At 41.7% G+C, this 19420-nt stretch overlaps 1 protein-coding gene across 2 annotated transcripts in view; it reads right to left on the bottom strand.

Annotated features, from left to right (window-relative positions):
* Positions 1–19420, bottom strand: part of Borcs5 (BLOC-1 related complex subunit 5) — an 80616-nt gene that overhangs the window by 17419 nt on the left and 43777 nt on the right. For both annotated transcript variants that reach the window (XM_052720193.1, XM_052720194.1), the window contains exon 3: positions 10912–11069. In XM_052720193.1, coding sequence (XP_052576153.1) covers positions 10912–11069 — 158 coding nt within the window. The remainder of the gene's footprint in view (positions 1–10911; positions 11070–19420) is intronic.

Genomic DNA, 19420 nt, shown 5'->3' with positions numbered 1-19420 from the left:
TAACTTGTAAGATAGACAGGGAACATGGAATTTTCTGGAAATGCTTCGCTTCCCACAACAAGGCTGGCATATAGGAACTTGCAGAAGAGGACAACTATTCACTCTGTGGCTGTGAAGCAAGAGGTTAATACTACACAGGTTGGGGTTTCTTTGAAGGATTTGGCACTCATGAACAACCTGGGGAATCTGCTTTCTGGGTGGCTCTACCACCTCCCAATGGTGTGACCCTGGGGAGCAAATCTTTAATACACAGGCCTTTGGGTGACATTTAAGATCTAAACTATTGTAGCACTAATGTCCAAATTTGCTAATATTCCTTATAATTTTAATAAAGACATGTAGGACAGGGAAGATCTTTTCTAAGTCCCAGTTCCAATTCTATAAACTACCCACCCACTAGTTTATAGACTGCAGGCATTTTCTGGGGTTCTGTACAAGAGGAGGCTACCCCCAAAGCCTCTAACACTGCCTAGTCTGTGGTGGAAGGAGACAGGTCTAGAGCCTGGCACATGTGGCCAGCCCCAGGAGAGCTGACAGCAGCTGTCTAGGGCCACATCTGGGGCAGACACACTGGCAGTAAGCAGGGCTGCTCACACATGCTCCAGTCAGTGTCCAGAATGGAAAGGGAGTTCAGTCTCAGAGCAGGAGCAGTCAAATAACCAGGCTGTGCTCACGCCTAGCCAAAACCCACAAGCCTGCATTTCCAACAGGCAAGTAATAAATTCGACTTGGCCCTCTTCCAGGATTTCTGTCTTGGCAGGGCAGGATGGTGGAAAAGAGCCTGGGGCCAGGCCTGAGGAAGCACTGCACAGCAGGCCTTACCGCCAGAGCTGGAGTGAGCCCACTCTCCCATCTATATTTCCTGCTGCCCAAGGGACCAGCTGTATTTCTTATTGCAAAGAAAGGTTGCCCAGAGGATAAGTGGTGGTGGGGGGGTATAATTACACTGCATAGTCTCAACCTGAAATTTATATCAGAGTAATGTGTGAAACAGAAGAAAAAAATGTGAACTTTCCTGTAAATGCGTTGTCTAGATATTTCAACAAAAAGAAGCCAGCCATCTAGCACTCTCAACCCATTTTATAATTTCAAGTCAAGAAAGCAGAAATGGATGCCAGAACATGTTCAAAACAGGGGCAGGAATCAGCTGATGTTGTTTGAAAGAGATTCAGTGTACAGTGGCAGACGGAGTTGCCTGGCCAGTAGTTCATGCTACTCAGACTGTGAACTGAAGGCAGAGAGGGCGAACAATAATGCCAGCTTAGATGAGGGTTTTCTGTACTATTAACCACTCTTACTTGTGATCAGTCTTTACCCTGCAAGGACACATAGTACAGGCAGTCAGCTCACATTGCAAATGGCCACAGCCAGGTCTCCATTACAGAAGGAAACCCCTGCAGTCTCCCATTACCCACACACACCCCATATCCTGGGTGTAGACTCAGAAATGGCAGCTCCTACATATTCCTTCACACATCAGTTGAGTGTCCACTGTGAAAAAAAAAGTAACTAAAAGTGAAGTGAAGGGTTCCAAACAAGGAGACTATAAGTATGCGTTTCCCTTATATGAAATGTTTGTACTCAAAGTACTTCAGATTTTGGAGGTCTTTTTTGGAGTTTGGAATATTTGCATAGACTTTACCATTTGCACACCCTTGAACCAGCAATCTGAAATGTAAGTGCTCCCAAATCTAATACTATTTGCTTCTCAGGTCAATGCTCCAAAAGCTCCCTATTTTGAAGTATCTTGGATTAGATAGTGGATTGGGGATGCTTACCTCACAGGAGAAAGAGTGGAAAGGAGTAGTAGCAGTCAGAAGACCCATCAGTCAGTAAAGAGCTTGCCATGCAAACATGAGGCCCTGAATCTGACCTGCAACCCACATTTTTTAAAAAACTGGGAGTGGTGATGTTTGCTTGTAATGGCAGCACTAGAGAGACCCCTGGGGTTTGCCAACCAGCCTATCCTAATCAGTGAGATCCAGACCCTGTCTCAAAAAACAAGACAAACACCTGAGGTTGACTTCCGGCTTCTGCACACATGCACACATACATGTGCACACATATACACCGATTCATCTTTTGATATCACTTTAGTCATTCAGTAATAGAAAATTCAGTAAAGTTTACTGGCAAGTCCCCAGTAAACTTTAAGGACTGAGGTTTCTTGATCTGTGCAGTGAGTTTGAAACTTCAGGGTCTGTTTCCAGTCTATGTATTCATGTGGCTTGAGCAGGATTGCAGCTCTTTCTTCACCAGAACTCCTTCCAATGCGTCTCAGCATCCTATGCTAATGGGATATATTAATGCCAATGCACCTAAGAATTAAAAACACAGGCCTTGTCTCCATGACGGGTAAGGTGGCTGATGTCCCACGCAACCTAAGTCAGAAGCTCATTTTTTAGTAAAAAGGGGACCTGTAGGGTCCTGGCCCCGTTTTGGGTAACTGTTGCCTTGCTTGCTGACCTTGACCTTGATATCCTCCCTATGCTAATTCCCTGCCGGGTTCCACCCTCCTAAATGCTTAAGGGAAGTTCCTTGTCTGTGTATCCTGCATAATGGGCGTTAGCAGTTTAGATGCAATATTGTAAAACATCAAACATCATAGCGAACTTCTGCCCTCAGGGGTTTTCCCATTGTGCTGTAAGCCTGTATTTAAGACCTCTTCCCTCCTTCAATAAACAGCATTCGGCATTAAAAAAATAAATAAATAAAATAAATCTAAAAAAGAAAACAAATACATACATATATACATACATAAATAGATTAAAAAAAAAAACACAGGCCTTACCAAAATCAGACCAGAGTTTATTCTTTTTTTTTTTTTTTTTTTTTTGGTTTTTCGAGACAGGGTTTCTCTGTGTAGCTTTGCGCCTTTCCTGGAACTCGCTTTGGAGACCAGGCTGGCCTCGAACTCACAGAGATCCGCCTGGCTCTGCCTCCCGAGTGCTGGGATTAAAGGCGTGCACCACCACCGCCCGGCTCAGAGTTTATTCTTAAGGGCTTTAAACAAGAACATAATAGCAGATTAACTACAACAAAATATGCCTAGTAGCTTAATCCTAGGTAAGAAGCTATGAAAATGTGTCCAGGAACAACAGCTAAAGTAGAAATGTGACCAAATCATGACCCAGATCAGTGTGACAGGAGAAGCTCCACTGTCTCAGCTGCGTCTTCTGCCACTTGCCTCCTCCCTAGTTCCTCATTGTTGCTAAAAATTCCTTCCCTGGGAGAGACAGAAACCCTGTAAATAGCACCTACCCCTCCTCCTAAAGTCCAAAGGACGAATCTGGATATGATTCCACCAAAGTTCTCCCAACAAGCTTATTAGGCTTCCTTACAGAGCATGGGTGAGGAGTTATAGGCAGGACCAAAGGCCATCTTAAAGCAGCCACACTCGAAGGTCTATACCCAGCATGGACAAGGGCTTCCCTCCAGGGCTGCATAGATGGGACCTGCTCTCATTCCCCACCCATGTCCTTTAGCCCTACCCTCAAGACAATGAGCAATTAATGCAGAATTGCATGCACCTGGTTGAGAGTAGTGGCTGACACTCAGGTAAGGATCCCATGACCCTCTCCACTCCCTCCTTTTATGAGGAAAGGGAAATACAGTCAACAGGTACCTGTGATGGGCTTTTGCAGTATGTCCAGCAGAATGCCCAAAGATGTGGCAGCTTTGGCTGGAAGGAATAGTCTTGTTCAACCCCTATCCCCAAAGAAAAACACACTAGTTGACCAGCAATCTCCTCTTTTGCCTTTCAGTAAACCTGAATTTCAAAAATAGATGTAGCCTAAAATGTAAAGCATCTGTCACCTTCAAGTTTTAACAGAAATGACAAGATAACAAGAAAATCTCCAAAAGTGATCAGAAGGATGTGTCCACTGCTTAGAAGCCAGGGACCTCTATTTTACCACCATCTATTTCCACATCTCCGGGAGACCCAAGCTTCCTGGGGAGTGAACCAGTTTGCTATTCACAAGCATTACTAGAATCAGACCAAACAGATAAATTAACTACAAAAATCTCCCAAATCACATATTTCTGGCATGAAAGAAATCACTCAGGGTTTGTGGAAAACCACATTTCACAGAAATATCTGCCTTGTCCCTCTCCTGGTCTTTAACGCATGCGTTGTTGAGGGCAGGGTTCTTTCTAAATGGGCCAGTACTTAGCCTACTGCTAGAATCAAGAAACTTCACGTAGGAATTCATGGCAAGTGAGGCCTTTCTCTCTGCCACCACACGCGCTGAAGATGACGGCTGACACAATGGTACTGACGGGGAACTCATGTAACCCTCCTCAGAGCTGTCCCAGGCAGCTACTGTCCTTACATCTCTCAACAGACCAGGAGACTGAAGAAACTTTCAAGGATTGAGAAAACCAGTCTAAAGCAGTCTGAGGCTACCCAACTGGTTAGAGACAGTGCGAGGATCAGAACCTTGCTGTGTGGCTCTAGTGTTCACAGAACCATTATGTGCAATGGCTCACAAACACAAACACCAGATGTTCAACATGGCAAATCCCAAAAGAGAAGTGACAGCTGTAATTTTGTCAAATGCATCTCATGTGGAGTTTCCCTCTCCATATTCTCTCTCTCTCTCTCTCTCTCTCTCTCTCTCTCTCTCTCTCTCTCTCTCTCACACACACACACACACACACACACACACACACACACAGTTAAAAACAGAAAAATTCCCTCTGATATTTATTCACTTGTATTTTAATTTCAGTCACTATCTTATTTTATGACTATGAGCAAGCTGCTTTAACTGACTTCAATTTATGTATCTAAATAATGAGAGAGTAGACCAGGGGATCTCCGAGGTCCTCTCAATGCCAATATGCCATGGTCCTTAATGCAGAAATATGACTGTTTCATCAAAGCTCAACTCTGTTTCTTCACTGTCTCTGAAGTCCCAAAGCTAATTTTCCTCTAAGACTGTCAAGCTGTCTCCCACCTGTCTACACTCATATCACAAGACCAGTTTTCTCTAATATTTCTCTTAGCCCCAGTTGCTCCAGGATATCCCGAATGCTCCCCATTGACAGCACTCTACTGACAGTGCTTCATTGATAGTGACGTAGCTTTTATATTTTTGTCCTGTGTGTTTTCATTTCCTCAGCCAGACTAACCTTTCAGAGAATAGGGACTAGGTCACATTTCCCTATAATCCCCAAGGGACCTCCCTCTAAGTGGGTATGCCATAGTTACTCAGCAATATTGGTTGAGTGATGGGTAGGGGGTCACCTTACAGCCAATAAGTAAACCAGTGGTCAAGGTCTACTGTAAGACTATTGTTGTGGAACATTTGTTTAACTCTGCAAAGATGTGTTGCATTTGTTTAACTATGTAAAGGTGTGTTGCTGTTTTCCCTTACCTGCCTAAGGCACCTGATTGGTATAATTAAAAGCTGAATAGCCAATAACAAGGGAGGAGGTATAGGCAGAACTTCCAGACAGGGAGAGTAAGTAGGAAGAGGAATATTTACACTTGAGGGAGAAAGAAAAAGAGATGACGGGGCCAGACAGACAGACACAGAGGAAGCAGGAAAGTAGGATATACAGAATGAAAGAAAAAATGTAGATGAATAGAAACAGGTTAAATTAAGTTAAAAGAGTGGGACAGGCCTAAGCTAAAACTGAGCATTCATAATTAATATTCAGTCTCCATGTCTTTATTTGGGAGCTAGTTGGTGGCCCAAAGAAAATACCAATTATAAATGGTGCCCCACGTGGCACACCAAATGTTTTAATTTTGGCACACTGGCTGCGCCTTAATCTACTGCTATCACAGCCAGCAATTGCAACTTCACAGTTACTGGCCTGCTTCTCTAGCCTGGCGAGAATTCTGCTCCCACAGGCAGGCCCTGTTACTGCTGCTAAATGTAGCTTTAACTAAATCCCTGTCATTTTAATTATGAATAAGACTCGAGAGTCAAAGGCTGGGGTGAAAACCTGCCAGCTCAGAGAGGCTAAGTAGCAACCTCTTCCCTTGCTGGCAACCACAGAAGACCTGTGCTTCTGCTTTGCCAAACCAGAAAAAGCTGCGCCACTCCAAACCCACTCTACTACTTCCTGTGTCTATCTCTCCAGGATGCCCTCTGAGGTGCTATTACTTTCTGTCAACTAGTTGCTAACACAGCCTCCTGACCCAAGGTTAATTTTATTTAATTACCACAAATGCAAACTCACAGTGTAATCGAATATCCCCCACAGGCTGTGAAGGCAGCCATCTCCTTGTTCTCCCCTTTTACATGTATGTATTTGTAAACATAAATTTATCATTCAAGAGCACCACCCAATTTTCATATCAAAGGCTTATCTAAATTTGACATTGTTTTATGTGAATCAAAAATGGTTACAGCTAAGTTTCCTTTTGATGTAAACAAAGTGATCATAGGGGCTGTAGCTTTATGGATGTCTGCTTAACCCACCACTGCACAGTCTTAGGGATTACTAAGTTTCTACTTTTCAACACATACAGCATTATGTCACTTCTTCACACTTCCAACCAAATCTTTAGGAAGCATCTGGGGTAAGTGCAGAGAGTCTGTGCTTGCTCAAAACTATGTGTTCTGCCTTATTCATCTGGAAGTGACTAATCCCAACCCTTGGGTTTTCAGTGAGCAGAGATGGATGCATGTTTCAGGGGTTTGCTAACACTCACCCACTGAAACACAGAGGACACATGACATCACCAGTGAAATCCTGAAACTGTCACTCCCTCTGCCCTAAGAGCTGCTGAGGTACTACTGTTCAGCACTGTAAGAACTGTTCCTTGTTTTGTAATAATGCTGAGTGACTAGAGACTGACCATCCCATCTCTGAAACACTTGGAGCCAGAAGTGTTTCAGGAAGTTTTATTGTTGTTTGATTTGGGAATAGCCACATAAACTTAATGAGATATTCTGTGGCTGGGACCTAATTCTAAAAAAGAATTATGCTTCATATGTATCTTACACACATAGCTTGAAGATGGCTATATGTGGTATTTTTAGCATGCCTGTGCAGTGTTTGTTTGCCTGTTTATAGTGCTGGGATAGAACTTAGAGCCTTGGCCAGACTAGGCAAGTGCTTTTCCATTGAGCTACACCCACATCCCTCTGCCTGTGTATTGAGTGTGATCATCACATTAATTCAGATACAGAATTTTACACTTGTGGGAACCTTTCAGATTTTGGAGCATTTCAGATTATGGATTTTGCACTGGAGATGCTCACTATACCGTGACTACTCAAACTGAATCTCAAAGTTTCTCAAATAGAATTTTAAACTCAGTTTAATGTATTTAAGTGAGTGCTTCAAAACACTGGATCTCAACCCTGGCTCCATATGAAAATCACGTAGAGTGGTTTCATAAATATTGGCACCTAGCTTTCCCTTCCTTCTGGCCAATGCCCTTAAAGGATTTTGGTCTAACTTAGAAAGAGATTGGGCATCCGCATTTTCCGATCAGGAAATGGTTGGCTACCCCACAACACCCCTGTCACTGTTGTACCAACAGACATGTCATGGCTGGCTGGTTGGTACTGTAGCTCACAGGGATCACAGCAGATAAGACTTGATGACTGACCCCACTCTCATCCCCAACAGCCTACATAGCACCTCCTGGCACTTCAAAACAAGCTAGAAGGGAAGAAACTTCTAGATCAGTCCCAGCAGACAGTAAGTGACTGTGGACTTCTTGGCTCTAAATGGGGATTGGTATCATTCCTGCTACTCCAAGGCTCATAGAACAATACAAAAGAGGTGGCAGAAAGATCATAAGAGCCAGAGGTTGGGTAGGACTGCTGTAAAACAGGGCCCTTGCATTCATAAACTCACATCAGCTATGGTTGCCTAAACAAGAACAAGCTAGTCAACATTCCATCATGGAATGGGGGAGATATGAAGCCCATCTCTAGCTGAGGAGATATTGGCAGTTGATGGCTCTTGGGAGAGGATAAATCACTTTTCTTCAGGAGTGTAGCCTCTGGTAGGGGTTGCTCATGCTCCAGCAGATGCCCATGCATACATGGGCAGCACTAACTACGACTCAGTGGGTCAGAAAAAGAAAAAGAGGATGAAGTTAGAAGGGATGTGTATGCTGATGGCATTGAGAGAAGTTAGGGGGATATGTAATGGGTATAATCCAAAATACACTGTATACATCTCTGAAATTAAAGAATAAATAAAAAATACTATTGAAAAATGCATTAAGACAGAAAATAGAAGGAAACTACTTGAAGAGGGTCAGCAGAGGCATGAAGAAGGACAAACAAGGGTAACTGAGAGGTAAATATGATCAAATTATATGGTACACGTTTATGAAAGTGTCATAATGAAACAGATTATTCTGTACAGTAAATATATGCTAATAAGAAGCTTTACTTTTATGGGATGTTAACAGATGTTACTTAAGACAAGTGTTTTGAGGTGAAATTAGTTTGGAATGTACTGGTTATCTTTACTGTGAGACTCCTAAGAACTTTAAATAGTATGCAGAACTTCAAATGTCTGTGATGTGAGTTTCCAAGGTGTGGTGATGAATATGCAAGAAGCTTAACCTACATGGGATGAGTTTTTTAGGACTTGTTTTGGAAAGTAGCCCTTTATACCAGTGCTTCCCACAACCTAGCTAATGAAGGGCAGCACTAGGTATCATTTGGCAAGCTTATTAAAACAATGATTCATGGGCCACACCCTAGTGAGGGAGGGGAGAACACATCATTCAAATGAACAAATTGAAGTAATACTTATGCATACTCATGTTTGGGGATAAGAACTATATGGATCATAATATAATAAAAAAAAATTAAAAGCCGGGCGGTGGTGGCGCGCGCCTTTAATCCCAGCACTCGGGAGGCAGAGGCAGGCAGATCTCTGTGAGTTCGAGGCCAGCCTGGGCTACCAAGTGAGTTCCAGGAAAGGCGCAAAGCTACACAGAGAAACCCTGTCTTGAAAAACCAAAAAAAAAAAAAAAAATAGAAAAGTATATAATATTTGAAAGGCCAGGGCTGGGAATATAGTTAAACTGGTAGAGTACTTGCCTAGCATGCCCAAGGTCGTAGGTTCCATTCCCAGCACTGCATAAACTGGGAGTGGTGGTGCACACCTGTGATCCCAGCACTTAGAAAGTGGAAGCAGGAGGACCATAGGTTTAGTTATCCTAAGCTATGTATTAACCTGTACTACATGAGACCCTCTCTTTCTCTCTCTCTCTCTCTCTCTCTCTCTCTCTCTCTAAATATAAATATAAATATATATATATAGGCATATATATAGGCATATATATATATATGCCTAGCAGTGAGGAAGGTCATACTGAATGGAGCCAGATAATAGCATCTGCTATGATTTGGACATGAAGTCCTCCTCAAAATGTTCCTATTTTGAGACTTGGGGTCCAACATATGGATCCAATCACTAGGAGGTAACTGGATCATGAGGGCTCTGACATAATCAGGATTAACTCCTTGGTAGGTTGATAGCTTGATGGCATGTACAGGAAGATGAGGGCCTAGCTGTAGGATGCATGTCACTGGCAGCATGCACTGAAGGATGTTTTAGCCTTGGCCCCTTGATATGTGCCTCTCAGCTGTCACAAGCCGAACCCTTCTGCTCTACTGCATGCTTCCTGCCATGCTGCTGTGCCTCATCATAACCTAGAAACCATGGAAACACATGGCCATGTGCTGAAACTAGATAAATTTATGCCAGGCGTTTTGTGACTGTGATGTAAGTCTGACTGACCAAGTCATTTACTCATGAAAGAAAATTGCATATATTTATATCTTTCTTGAAAAATAATGCTAAATGTTGAAACTCGATACTGTAACATGACTACTTCAGAATCTCCTAGAACAGACTGTCTTTATTACTAATTAGAAAACAATGTGTAGTGACAGACAACCCATCTTCTCTTAGCAGAGTTGATGGGCCCATGCCAGTTGAACAAACCCAGTGGTGCCATCTTCCCAAGCAATTTCTTCTAGATAAAGCTCTCAAACTTTCCTTTATATGATACTACCTCACAGCAGGAATTTGAGTTCTTCCTTGACTGAAAATTTTAGAATGCGTATTTGCTTATTCCTCGGTGCTCTCAAAACTGTACCATGTAACTGGTCAATAAATCATTTCAGTGCTCAAAGAACCTACTATGGTTATTGGTAACTACACATATGTACCATGTTTTTAAATTTATTTATTTATTTATTGATAGGGCCTCATATATCAAGGCTAGCTTCCAATTTGGTATGTAGCTGGGAATGACCTTGAACTTCTGATCCTGTCTTAACCTCCTGAGCACTGGGATCACATGTATACATCCACCATCTCAGTTTACATGGTCTGAGGATGGAACCCAGTGACCCACGCTTGCTAACCAAGCAGTCTCCCAACAAATCTGCAGCCCCAGACTGTACCATGTTCTTCGTTTATAGGCTATTTCACACGAATGATACTGCATCTGTAGTCACAAAAACATTTAGGGTTAAAAAGGCATAATCACATATAGCCAATAAGAACCACTAAACTTTTCATGTACTAACATAGTGAAAAGTAAGAGCAAAGAATATGTCAAGGCTCCTACATTCAAAATAAATCATTATCTACTTTGAAAAATATAGAAATTATATACAAGAAAAAAGCTAAACACAGATATAACTAGAGCAAATTTATGATGGCAAGACTTTCTACATACTAATACAGCTAACAACCACTGAGAAGTCTCATCACACTCAACCTTGCTACTATGAGGTCCATTTCTCATGCTCAGAGAAATTAAACAAGTCTGACCAAGTCAGCTGTAAAGTAGGAGTCAAAACACCAGGCTGGTCTCACCTGGACCCACTCTTCACCAGCATGTCTTACTACTCCCATGAGTCTGGGATGGTAGCCCCACCCCTCCCCCAGCCCCAGATGCATTACCTCTTTGATTCGCTTGACTAGAGCATTCTGATCAAAAGCAACCGCTTCTGCACACTGGTGCAGGTGATCTTGGTACCGTAGGCAGAGCTGTAACACCTGCTGAGAGTCCAGCTTCTCCAGTTTGGCATTTGTTGGGGATGTCTGTCCACTCAAGAGCCCTTCAAAGGAGAGAGGGGAAAAATGAAATGAGAACTACTGCTGATAAACTTGTGACTAACCTAGCTGGGGTTCACGGAGGCAGGAAAGAGACTTTAATTTTGTGTTTTCTGCTCTTTTATGGAATGCCAACCACTCACTGGATGCTTTGGCCAGGTGCTGCCTCTGCATTACTTCCTTAGCCCTATTTTCCACACAAGGGAGCCAGGACACAGAGAGGCCGAGTGACTTCTGATCATCATGAAAGGAGCAGTAGCTTCCCTCAGACCATGCTCCTGGCCTTACCACACTACTCTGAAGTATTAAGAAGACATCTCTTCTTGAATGAAAAGGATTATGTTGTTGGTTGTTTTCTTACTCTTTAGCTCTTTGGGGGCCTGCCACCCAGCTCCCAAATAAATCACATATTGAGACTTCTTCTTAATTATGAATACCCAGTTTTAGCTTGGCTTGTTTCTTGCCAGCTTTTCTTAATTTTAAATTAATCCATCTGTCTTTTGCCTCTGGGCTTTTATCTTTCTATTTTCGTATATCTTTCTTTCTTACTCTGTTGTTCGTTGTGTAGCTAGGTGGCTGGCCCCTGATGTCCTCCTCCTTCTCTTGCTCCTAGATCTCTTCTCTCCCAGATTTTTTTCTTTTATTAATTCTTTCTGCCTGCCAGCCCTGTCCATCCTTTCTCCTGCCTTGCTATTGGCCGTCCAGCTCTTTATTAGATCATTAGGTGTTTTAGACAGGCAAAGTATCATAGCTTCATAGAGTTAAACAAATGCAATATAAACAAAAGTAATATATATCTTATAACATATTCCCCAACAGGATGGAAGATGCATTTACTTAATTTTAATTCCTATTGGTTACTAACATGGTTATCTGAGAAACTAAGAAAAAATATATAAGGAAATTATAAGAATTTAATACCAAAATTAAAACAAAAGCCAGACTGCCAGCTAACGGGCCTGAAATGCTGCATCTTTTCCTAACATTAGTTGGCTTAGCTGTAGAAGACTATGTTCTTGACACTTTTATATTGAACCACCATGCTTTCCTATAGGGGCATAGGTCAGGGTAAAATTACTACCATCAACTTCAAAAGAAATCAATCCAGTTACAGAGGCTACTATACTTGGTCAGAGGGCAAAGTCCTGACTAGAACTTAAGTCCATGGACTTTTATTTGCCAAGGCAACAGTTCTGCAAGTGTGGTATCAAGCAAGCCCCTCCTATATATCCTCAATAATTACTGACATTGTATCTACTGTTATTAACCTATTAAAAGACTGATAAAATTCTTTAGTGTTAAATAATTGCATGCGTCTCACAAATATTCAAAATAATAGTAGCACTTCACAGATTAACATATAACCTATTTTGAGGAAAATATTTCTATTTTCCAAAACAAAAATGTCAGAAGGGTAATACTGGTTTATATTTTCAGAAGTCTTTTGTTAGCAAAATCTGAGAGTCTGTTTAAGGGGTATCAAGGATTTATTAAGATAAGAAATGAGGAAATACATTCACAAATACAGGATATGTTAAACCCAATTACAGAGTCCTTGGAAAGCTGGAGACCGATCACATGCTACTTCATACCCCATGACCTGGCCTTCACCACCCAAGAGAGAGTGTGACCCCCCCCTTTCTCTTCCTTTTTAAGAGGTTATGTAGGCAGACAAGAAGCACCACCTCTATTGGGGTAGGTAGGCCCAAGTCATGAGTGGAACGAATACCCACTACACTTCCTTTTTTTTTTGTCTCAATAAGAAGGTTCTAAATCTAATACAAAAGTATATACAATAAGAACGACTATCAAGTATTGTCCAGGAGAAAGAAAGGGTAATAACATAAACAAATATGGAACTACAACTAACAAGAACAACATCAAGCAAGAAACACATACTAGATGTCCAGAATATAGGTAAATGGCAAAGTACAGAGATTACTCCAATAGCTGTCCCATTCTGAAGAATATAAATCTAGTACCTGATATGTTCTTAGTTAAGATATAAGTGGAATATAACTGTAACCATCAAAGACCTGAGAAGCAAAGTAATATTACCTGAGTGAACAGAAAGTGCAAGCAAGCAACTTCTGAAATATTGCAAGAAATGACAAAGACATGTGGCTGCCTGGACAGTCATCCAATGTTTCTCTACAACATTGGGGCATCTACTCTTGACTACAGGTCTAGAATATCTGACAGACCATTATCAGAAGCAGGAAATTTTTGAAAGACTATCCTACCCTGTCTTGGCAAGGTTCAGTAGTCACTTTTCCTTGTGTCTTGCTCGTCCAGAATGGACAGAGTGCTTACTGTCAGCAGCTGAGGCAAGGGCAGTTCTATGCCCAACAGGTCATTTTTGCCAAGAAGAAGACAAATTCCATATGGAGTGTCTTCAATGCCCAACATCCTCTCGGAAGTAGACTGGTGCTGCCAGGAGCAATCGTGTCTCAAGTCAACAGAATTCTAAGTTATTAAAACAGTTAAATGCTATATTCTTTAGGTTTATAAAGTGTTTGAAGATTGTCTATCCATCTGACATATATATCTGTATATCTAAAAACCTAACTAACATGACTATAAGTATGACAAGCATGGGTGCCTATTGACCTATACCCACTATAATCTTTTCAGTGTTTTGCTTAATAGAAAATGATAGATCTTATTATCTCCTCTGCATGTAAGTTGCCATTTATCCTCATAGAGTCTTGGGAAACTCTACTACACACTTCTGAGATTGACACTGGTTTGCAAATTATGTCCAAATATTATCACAAACATAGTTTGACCTCGAAGACTACCTTTTGGGTATTGAAGATCCTGTGACATCTGCCCTCCAGGTGGCATAGTCTGAGAATCACTCATTATGCCATATTGTGCTGTTCTTACACTAGAGCACAAGGAGTGTAAGACATATGACGATGGGCAAGTGCTGGGCCGCCCATGCCAAAACTCATCCTGTTCCCTTCCACCATCAGGCCCTTGCTATTTTCGTACATTGGAACTCAACCCAAAGTTCTTCCCCAACAGCATGATACACAGTGGGCCATTCAGTTGTGCTGTGTCAAGAATCCTCAGGCATGCTGCACAGTGCTCACATCTTCATGGGACTCAGCACTTGGGAGGCAGAAGCATGAGGATCAGAAGTTCAAGTTCATCTTCAACTATGTAATGAATCCAAAACCAACCTATGACACACAAGATCGTGTCAAACAAAGTAATGAGTTATATGCCAGGGTAGAATTTACGTTTAAATAATTAGTTGTAAGTGGGATTTTTCTTTTTTACCTTTTATTGCACAATTTTCAAACTATAGAAAAACCAGGAAGTAAAAGAATACCCAAATACATCCAGGTTCCACAAATCAAATTTTATAATATATTTTGAGCCATTAAAAAAAAAACAAAAAACAGACATTAGCCAGGTGGTAGTGGTGCACACCTTTAATCCCTGCACTCGGAAGCAGAAGCAGGTGGATCTCTGAGTGTGATGTCAGCCTGGTTTACAAAGTAAGTTCCAGGATATCCAGGGTAACACAGAGAAACTTTGTGTTTGAAAAAGACCAAAAAGCCAAAAAGCCAAAAAGCCAAAAAAAAAAAAAAAGCAGACATCATAACACCTCATTCCATAAAAGACATCTGTCCACATACTTATGGTTGACTTTCATGTTAAATAAAGTTTCTAATTTAGTTAGGAACAGAGCCACTGCTATTAGTTTTCTAGTTGTCTTCAGCTCATAACAGAGATTCACACAAAGTAGATGTTTACTGAGCTAAAACCTGGCCTAGTGGACTCCATTTTTAAGTGGTGGGTTTGCAAATGGCAAACACTGGACAGATTTCTTAAGAACATGTTGAAACCACTCTTTTTATACAAAATGAGGAGTGGACTCCAGGGACTGGTGAGGTAAGGGTCCAGACAGATGTTAATAGAGCCAACAAACTGCCAACTTCATGTAAAAGGCTAAGTGGAAAAATCACAGGTGTTAGAAATTGGGGGCCCATTTTTCTGAGTTCTTTTATGTTAAACATCGTAAGAGTTAAAACATAAAGCACAGTACAGAGCCATGTGCTTATTAAATTAGGCCATTGCCAAACTGAATTTCTCAACCATTAGAGCTTAGTTGTAAAATTAGAAATTAATAGTATGATGTTGGACACATATTTTTTTTCAAATGACAGAATCTAGAAAGTAGACTCTATTACTTTGGCAAAAGTTACTGGGAAGGTATAATTAAGCAACATGCTATAAAAAAAAAAGAAAGAAAGAAAAATCCCTCTGTGTGAGCTAAATGCTAGTGTCCTCCTCAAATTGCCATTGAAAATCCCACAGATATTCATTTCCACCTCCCAGTACTAGGATTATAGGTGTGCACCATGTTTGGCTCTCTCTCTCTCTCTCTCTCTCGCTCTCTCTGTCTCTCTCTCTGTCTCTGTCTGTCTGTCTCTCTCTCTCTCTCTCTCTGTGTGTGTGTGTGTGTGTGTGTGTGTGTGTGTGTGTGTGTGTGTGTGTGTAGACTAAGTGTCTTACCCTGCTTTGCCAACTCATCAGTCCCACTCCTCCCTCTCTAAGAATCAGAGTGGTAGGGCTGGTGGGGCTGGGAGGTAGCTCAGCTGGTCAGTGCTTGATGAGTATACACAAAGCCCAGGTTCATGCATAGACTGAACAGGGTGGGCATGACTAGAATTCCAGCCTTGTTTGGTATGGAGATGCAAGACCAGGAGTTAAATTCATCCTCTCTACACAGCAAGTTGAAGCCTGGGCTATATGAAATCCTATCCAAAAAAAAAATCAAGAATTTTGAAGTGGCACTCAGTCCTCAAGATAATCTGTGTCAGGGCATGAAAAGCTCTTCCTCCAGACAAGGTTAAATGCTTAGTTGGACATGGCATATGGACCAAAGAAACAAGATCAGAGGATGTGAGACCCCAAGTACACATAGCTTTTCCACAGGTGATCTGTAGGCACAAATGACACCTCAGTGTCATCAAGAAATGTCCCCTCCAGTTAAGAATTTAGTTATTTAAATGAAAAGGGAGATTGTGAAATGCTAAGTCAAATATTCGAGTCCTCTCTCTTCTTGAACAATCTCCAGGCTCCCAGGCTTGTTCTCTGTTTGAACTCATCTGGTAGGAAATAGAGACACCGAGGGATACTGGAAAAGGTATGAGCTCTGGGGTCAGGTAGACTTGGGGTTGTGATCCAGATATTGTCACTGAGTACATGTAATGGAGTGGCCATCACACTTCTCCACACTCCAGCTCTTCATGTTCTGTACCTTAAGGGTAACTGTAAGAGTTACACGATGCTACACCTGACACAGATTACACACTCCACTTACATACCTTTACTCTCTGTCCCAAAGTCGCCAACTCCCAGCTCCTGCAGGAGCCAAATGAGCAGGGTTACAAACTCTGTCTGTAGGACTGAGCTAACTTATCATACCATGTGTGTGTGCTAGGCACATATCACTACGTACTAGCCTTACAGGAAATACCAAAGACACAATCCCACCTCCCAAGGTAACCACCAGAAGCAGACATTAGATATGTGAAGGTTTAAAAAAAAAAAGAAAGAAAGAAAGAAAGAAAGAAAAAAAAAATGCCAGGCAGCAGTGGTGGTGCACTCCTTTAATCCCAGCACTTGGGATGCAGAGGCAGGCAGATCTATGAGTTCAAGGCCAGCCTGGTCTACAGAGTGAGTTCTAGAACAACCAGAGAAACCCTGTGTCAGAAACCAAAAAATAAATGAACAAACAATGAACCAAAAGTGGGGGGGGGGGTAAAGAAGGTAAATTAGAATAGGAGCTAAAATAAAAATAATTTTTAAAATGCAACTTAAAGAGGCATTTCTCAAAACAATCTTAAAATGGCCAGCCAGTAATACATAATAGATATAATACATAAAAGATGTCAGACATAACTAATCATCAGGGAAATGCAGAACAAAACCATAAGATGGGCGAGGTAGCAGACATCTAAAAGAGGACTGCAGTAAGTTTAAGGCCAGCCTGGGCTACATAGGGAGTCCCAGGCAAGCCAGGGTTAAAGAGTAAGACACCTCATTTCAGACAACAGAAAACAACAACAAAGCTACCACAATGAGGTAACATTTCTCAGGTTGGCTGTTGTTTTGATTATAGAAAACAAAAGGTGTTGGGGGAGGGTTGGAAGTAGGTCGAATCCTCCTACATTTCTTCATCTTTTTTTTTTTTTTTTTTTGTTTTTTCGAGACAGGGTTTCTCTGTGTAGCTTTGCGCCTTTCCTGGAACTCGCTTTGGAGACCAGGCTGGCCTCGAACTCACAGAGATCCGCCTGGCTCTGCCTCCCGAGTGCTGGGATTAAAGGCGTGCGCCACCACCGCCCGGCTTCTTCATCTTTTTAACCAGAGACAGACAGACAGACAGAGAATTACTTCCAGTAGTAGATTTGCTCAGTAACTTGAAGTTAATTTCAGTCAAATTTAGTTTTAGTATGGTAGCAGCTACCCCTCCCAAACTCCCCAGCTCCATGCACAAAGCTATAAACCTAGCAAGTGAAGAGCTGAACTGATGGAAAAGAGTGGACAAAATGAATCTGTCCTCTAAATATTAGGGATCTGAGAACAGATCTCTGATGACTGCTTTGGGTCACAAAGGTGCAAAGAGGTGTCAGTCAGCAACACTGCAGAACATCCAGGCACCTGCCCTGAGTGGCTAGGCCTACTAAGGTCCTTGGAAGCAGGACTGTGGCCCCATCAGCTGATCCTTACACAGGAAACAGCTGAACTACCATGAGTGGCTCATAAGCTGATTTGCCATCAGCAGGGCAGCCCACCTAAGCAGGTAGATCCATAGTTTGGACTTCAGGCTATAAAGGCAGCACCCTAGGACACATCACGAGGAAATGTCTTTTACTTTGAAAGTCACCATATAGACAGGCATGGTGATGTGTATGACTGTAATCCTGCACTTGGGAGATGGGGGAAAGAGGATCAGGAGATCAAGGCCAGCCTTGGCTACACAGCAACTTCAAGATCATCCAGGACTGCATGAGATCCTATTTTAAAAAAGCACAAGAAAGGCAGGAATAAAAAGAAAGTAAGGACAATTTGATGGTCAGGTGCAAGAGAGCACACAGGGGCACAAGAGCTCCCCCCACACACACACACCAAAAAAGGCAAAGTAGTATGATGTCTCCAAAAATAAGACTGACAAGTGACCTGAAATATAATAAAAATAATTATTCAAAAAAACCAGACCAGACATAAGATCAGAAACAAAGCAGTAAGCCCATGTTTTAGCCCTTCTACCCAGCATGATACCAGTTTCAACCAGAACAGTTGAGCAAGGAAAGAAGATGTGTTCAAACTGGAAGGCACAAATGAAGTGGCTTCTGATCATAGGGATGATTTTCTGTGTAGAAATCCCTAAACACTGGTCAAAAATACTTTTGGAATTAATAAACAAAACTTAGTAAAATAAGGTGATACAAAGTCAACTCAAAAGTCAGTTGCATTTCCATGAACTAATAATGCAAAATCTACAAAGCACAGGAATCAAGAAAGCAGGTTTAACAATAATCCCATCAAAAGCCTAAAGTACTTAGGAGATAACTCACAGGAGGAAGCAAAAGACTTGTCTAATGAGCATAAGACTCTGAAAAGAGGAGAAAACTGACTCCTGAAGTCTGGTCTCAGGATTACTCAGACTTAAATAATGAACCTTCAAAACATTTCATTATTTGAAGTAAGCCAGAAAAGAACAACTACTATCTAATTTCATTTTCATGAAGTTCACAGAACAGTGAAATTCCTAGAGAAAGGAAAGAGAATAATGGTTGCCACTGCTGGGGCAGAAGGACTTAGGAGGTTAATGGCTTCAGAGTTCAGTTTGAGAGTGTGGAAAAGTGGAGGTTGATAGTCAGGACACTGCAGTACATTGGGAATGAACTGAAACCAGTGAACCTCAGAAAAGGGGTGAGATGATACACGTTAGGTTATGTGTAGTTAACACTAAATCAGGCTGATTGATTGTTCTGTGATAATCTTTTTGTACACTGTGAAGATGTGTCACTCTGATTGGTTTAATAAAAAACTGAATGGCCAATAGCTAGGCAGGATTTCCAGGCACAGAGGACACTGGGAAGAAGGAGGTGGAGACGCAGAGCAAACAAGATAGGCAGTGCAGAGATAAGGTAATAAAGCCACAAAGCAGAAAGTAAATTAATAGAAATGGGCTAATTTAAGTTGTAAGAGCTAGTTAGAAACAGGCCTAAGCTGAGGCTGAGCTTTCATAATTAATATAAGTCTCTGGGTCATTTTTTTGTGAGCAGGCAGCCCAAAGAAAAGCCCAACTACAATTAATTTTGGATTTTAC

This window comes from Peromyscus californicus, unplaced genomic scaffold (genome assembly GCF_007827085.1).
Source record: "Peromyscus californicus insignis strain IS unplaced genomic scaffold, ASM782708v3 Scaffold_6__1_contigs__length_162567912, whole genome shotgun sequence".
Lineage (NCBI taxonomy): Eukaryota > Metazoa > Chordata > Mammalia > Rodentia > Cricetidae > Peromyscus > Peromyscus californicus.
The sequence above is the reverse complement of the archived record's forward strand: the minus strand, read 5'-3'. Positions and strand labels throughout refer to the sequence as shown.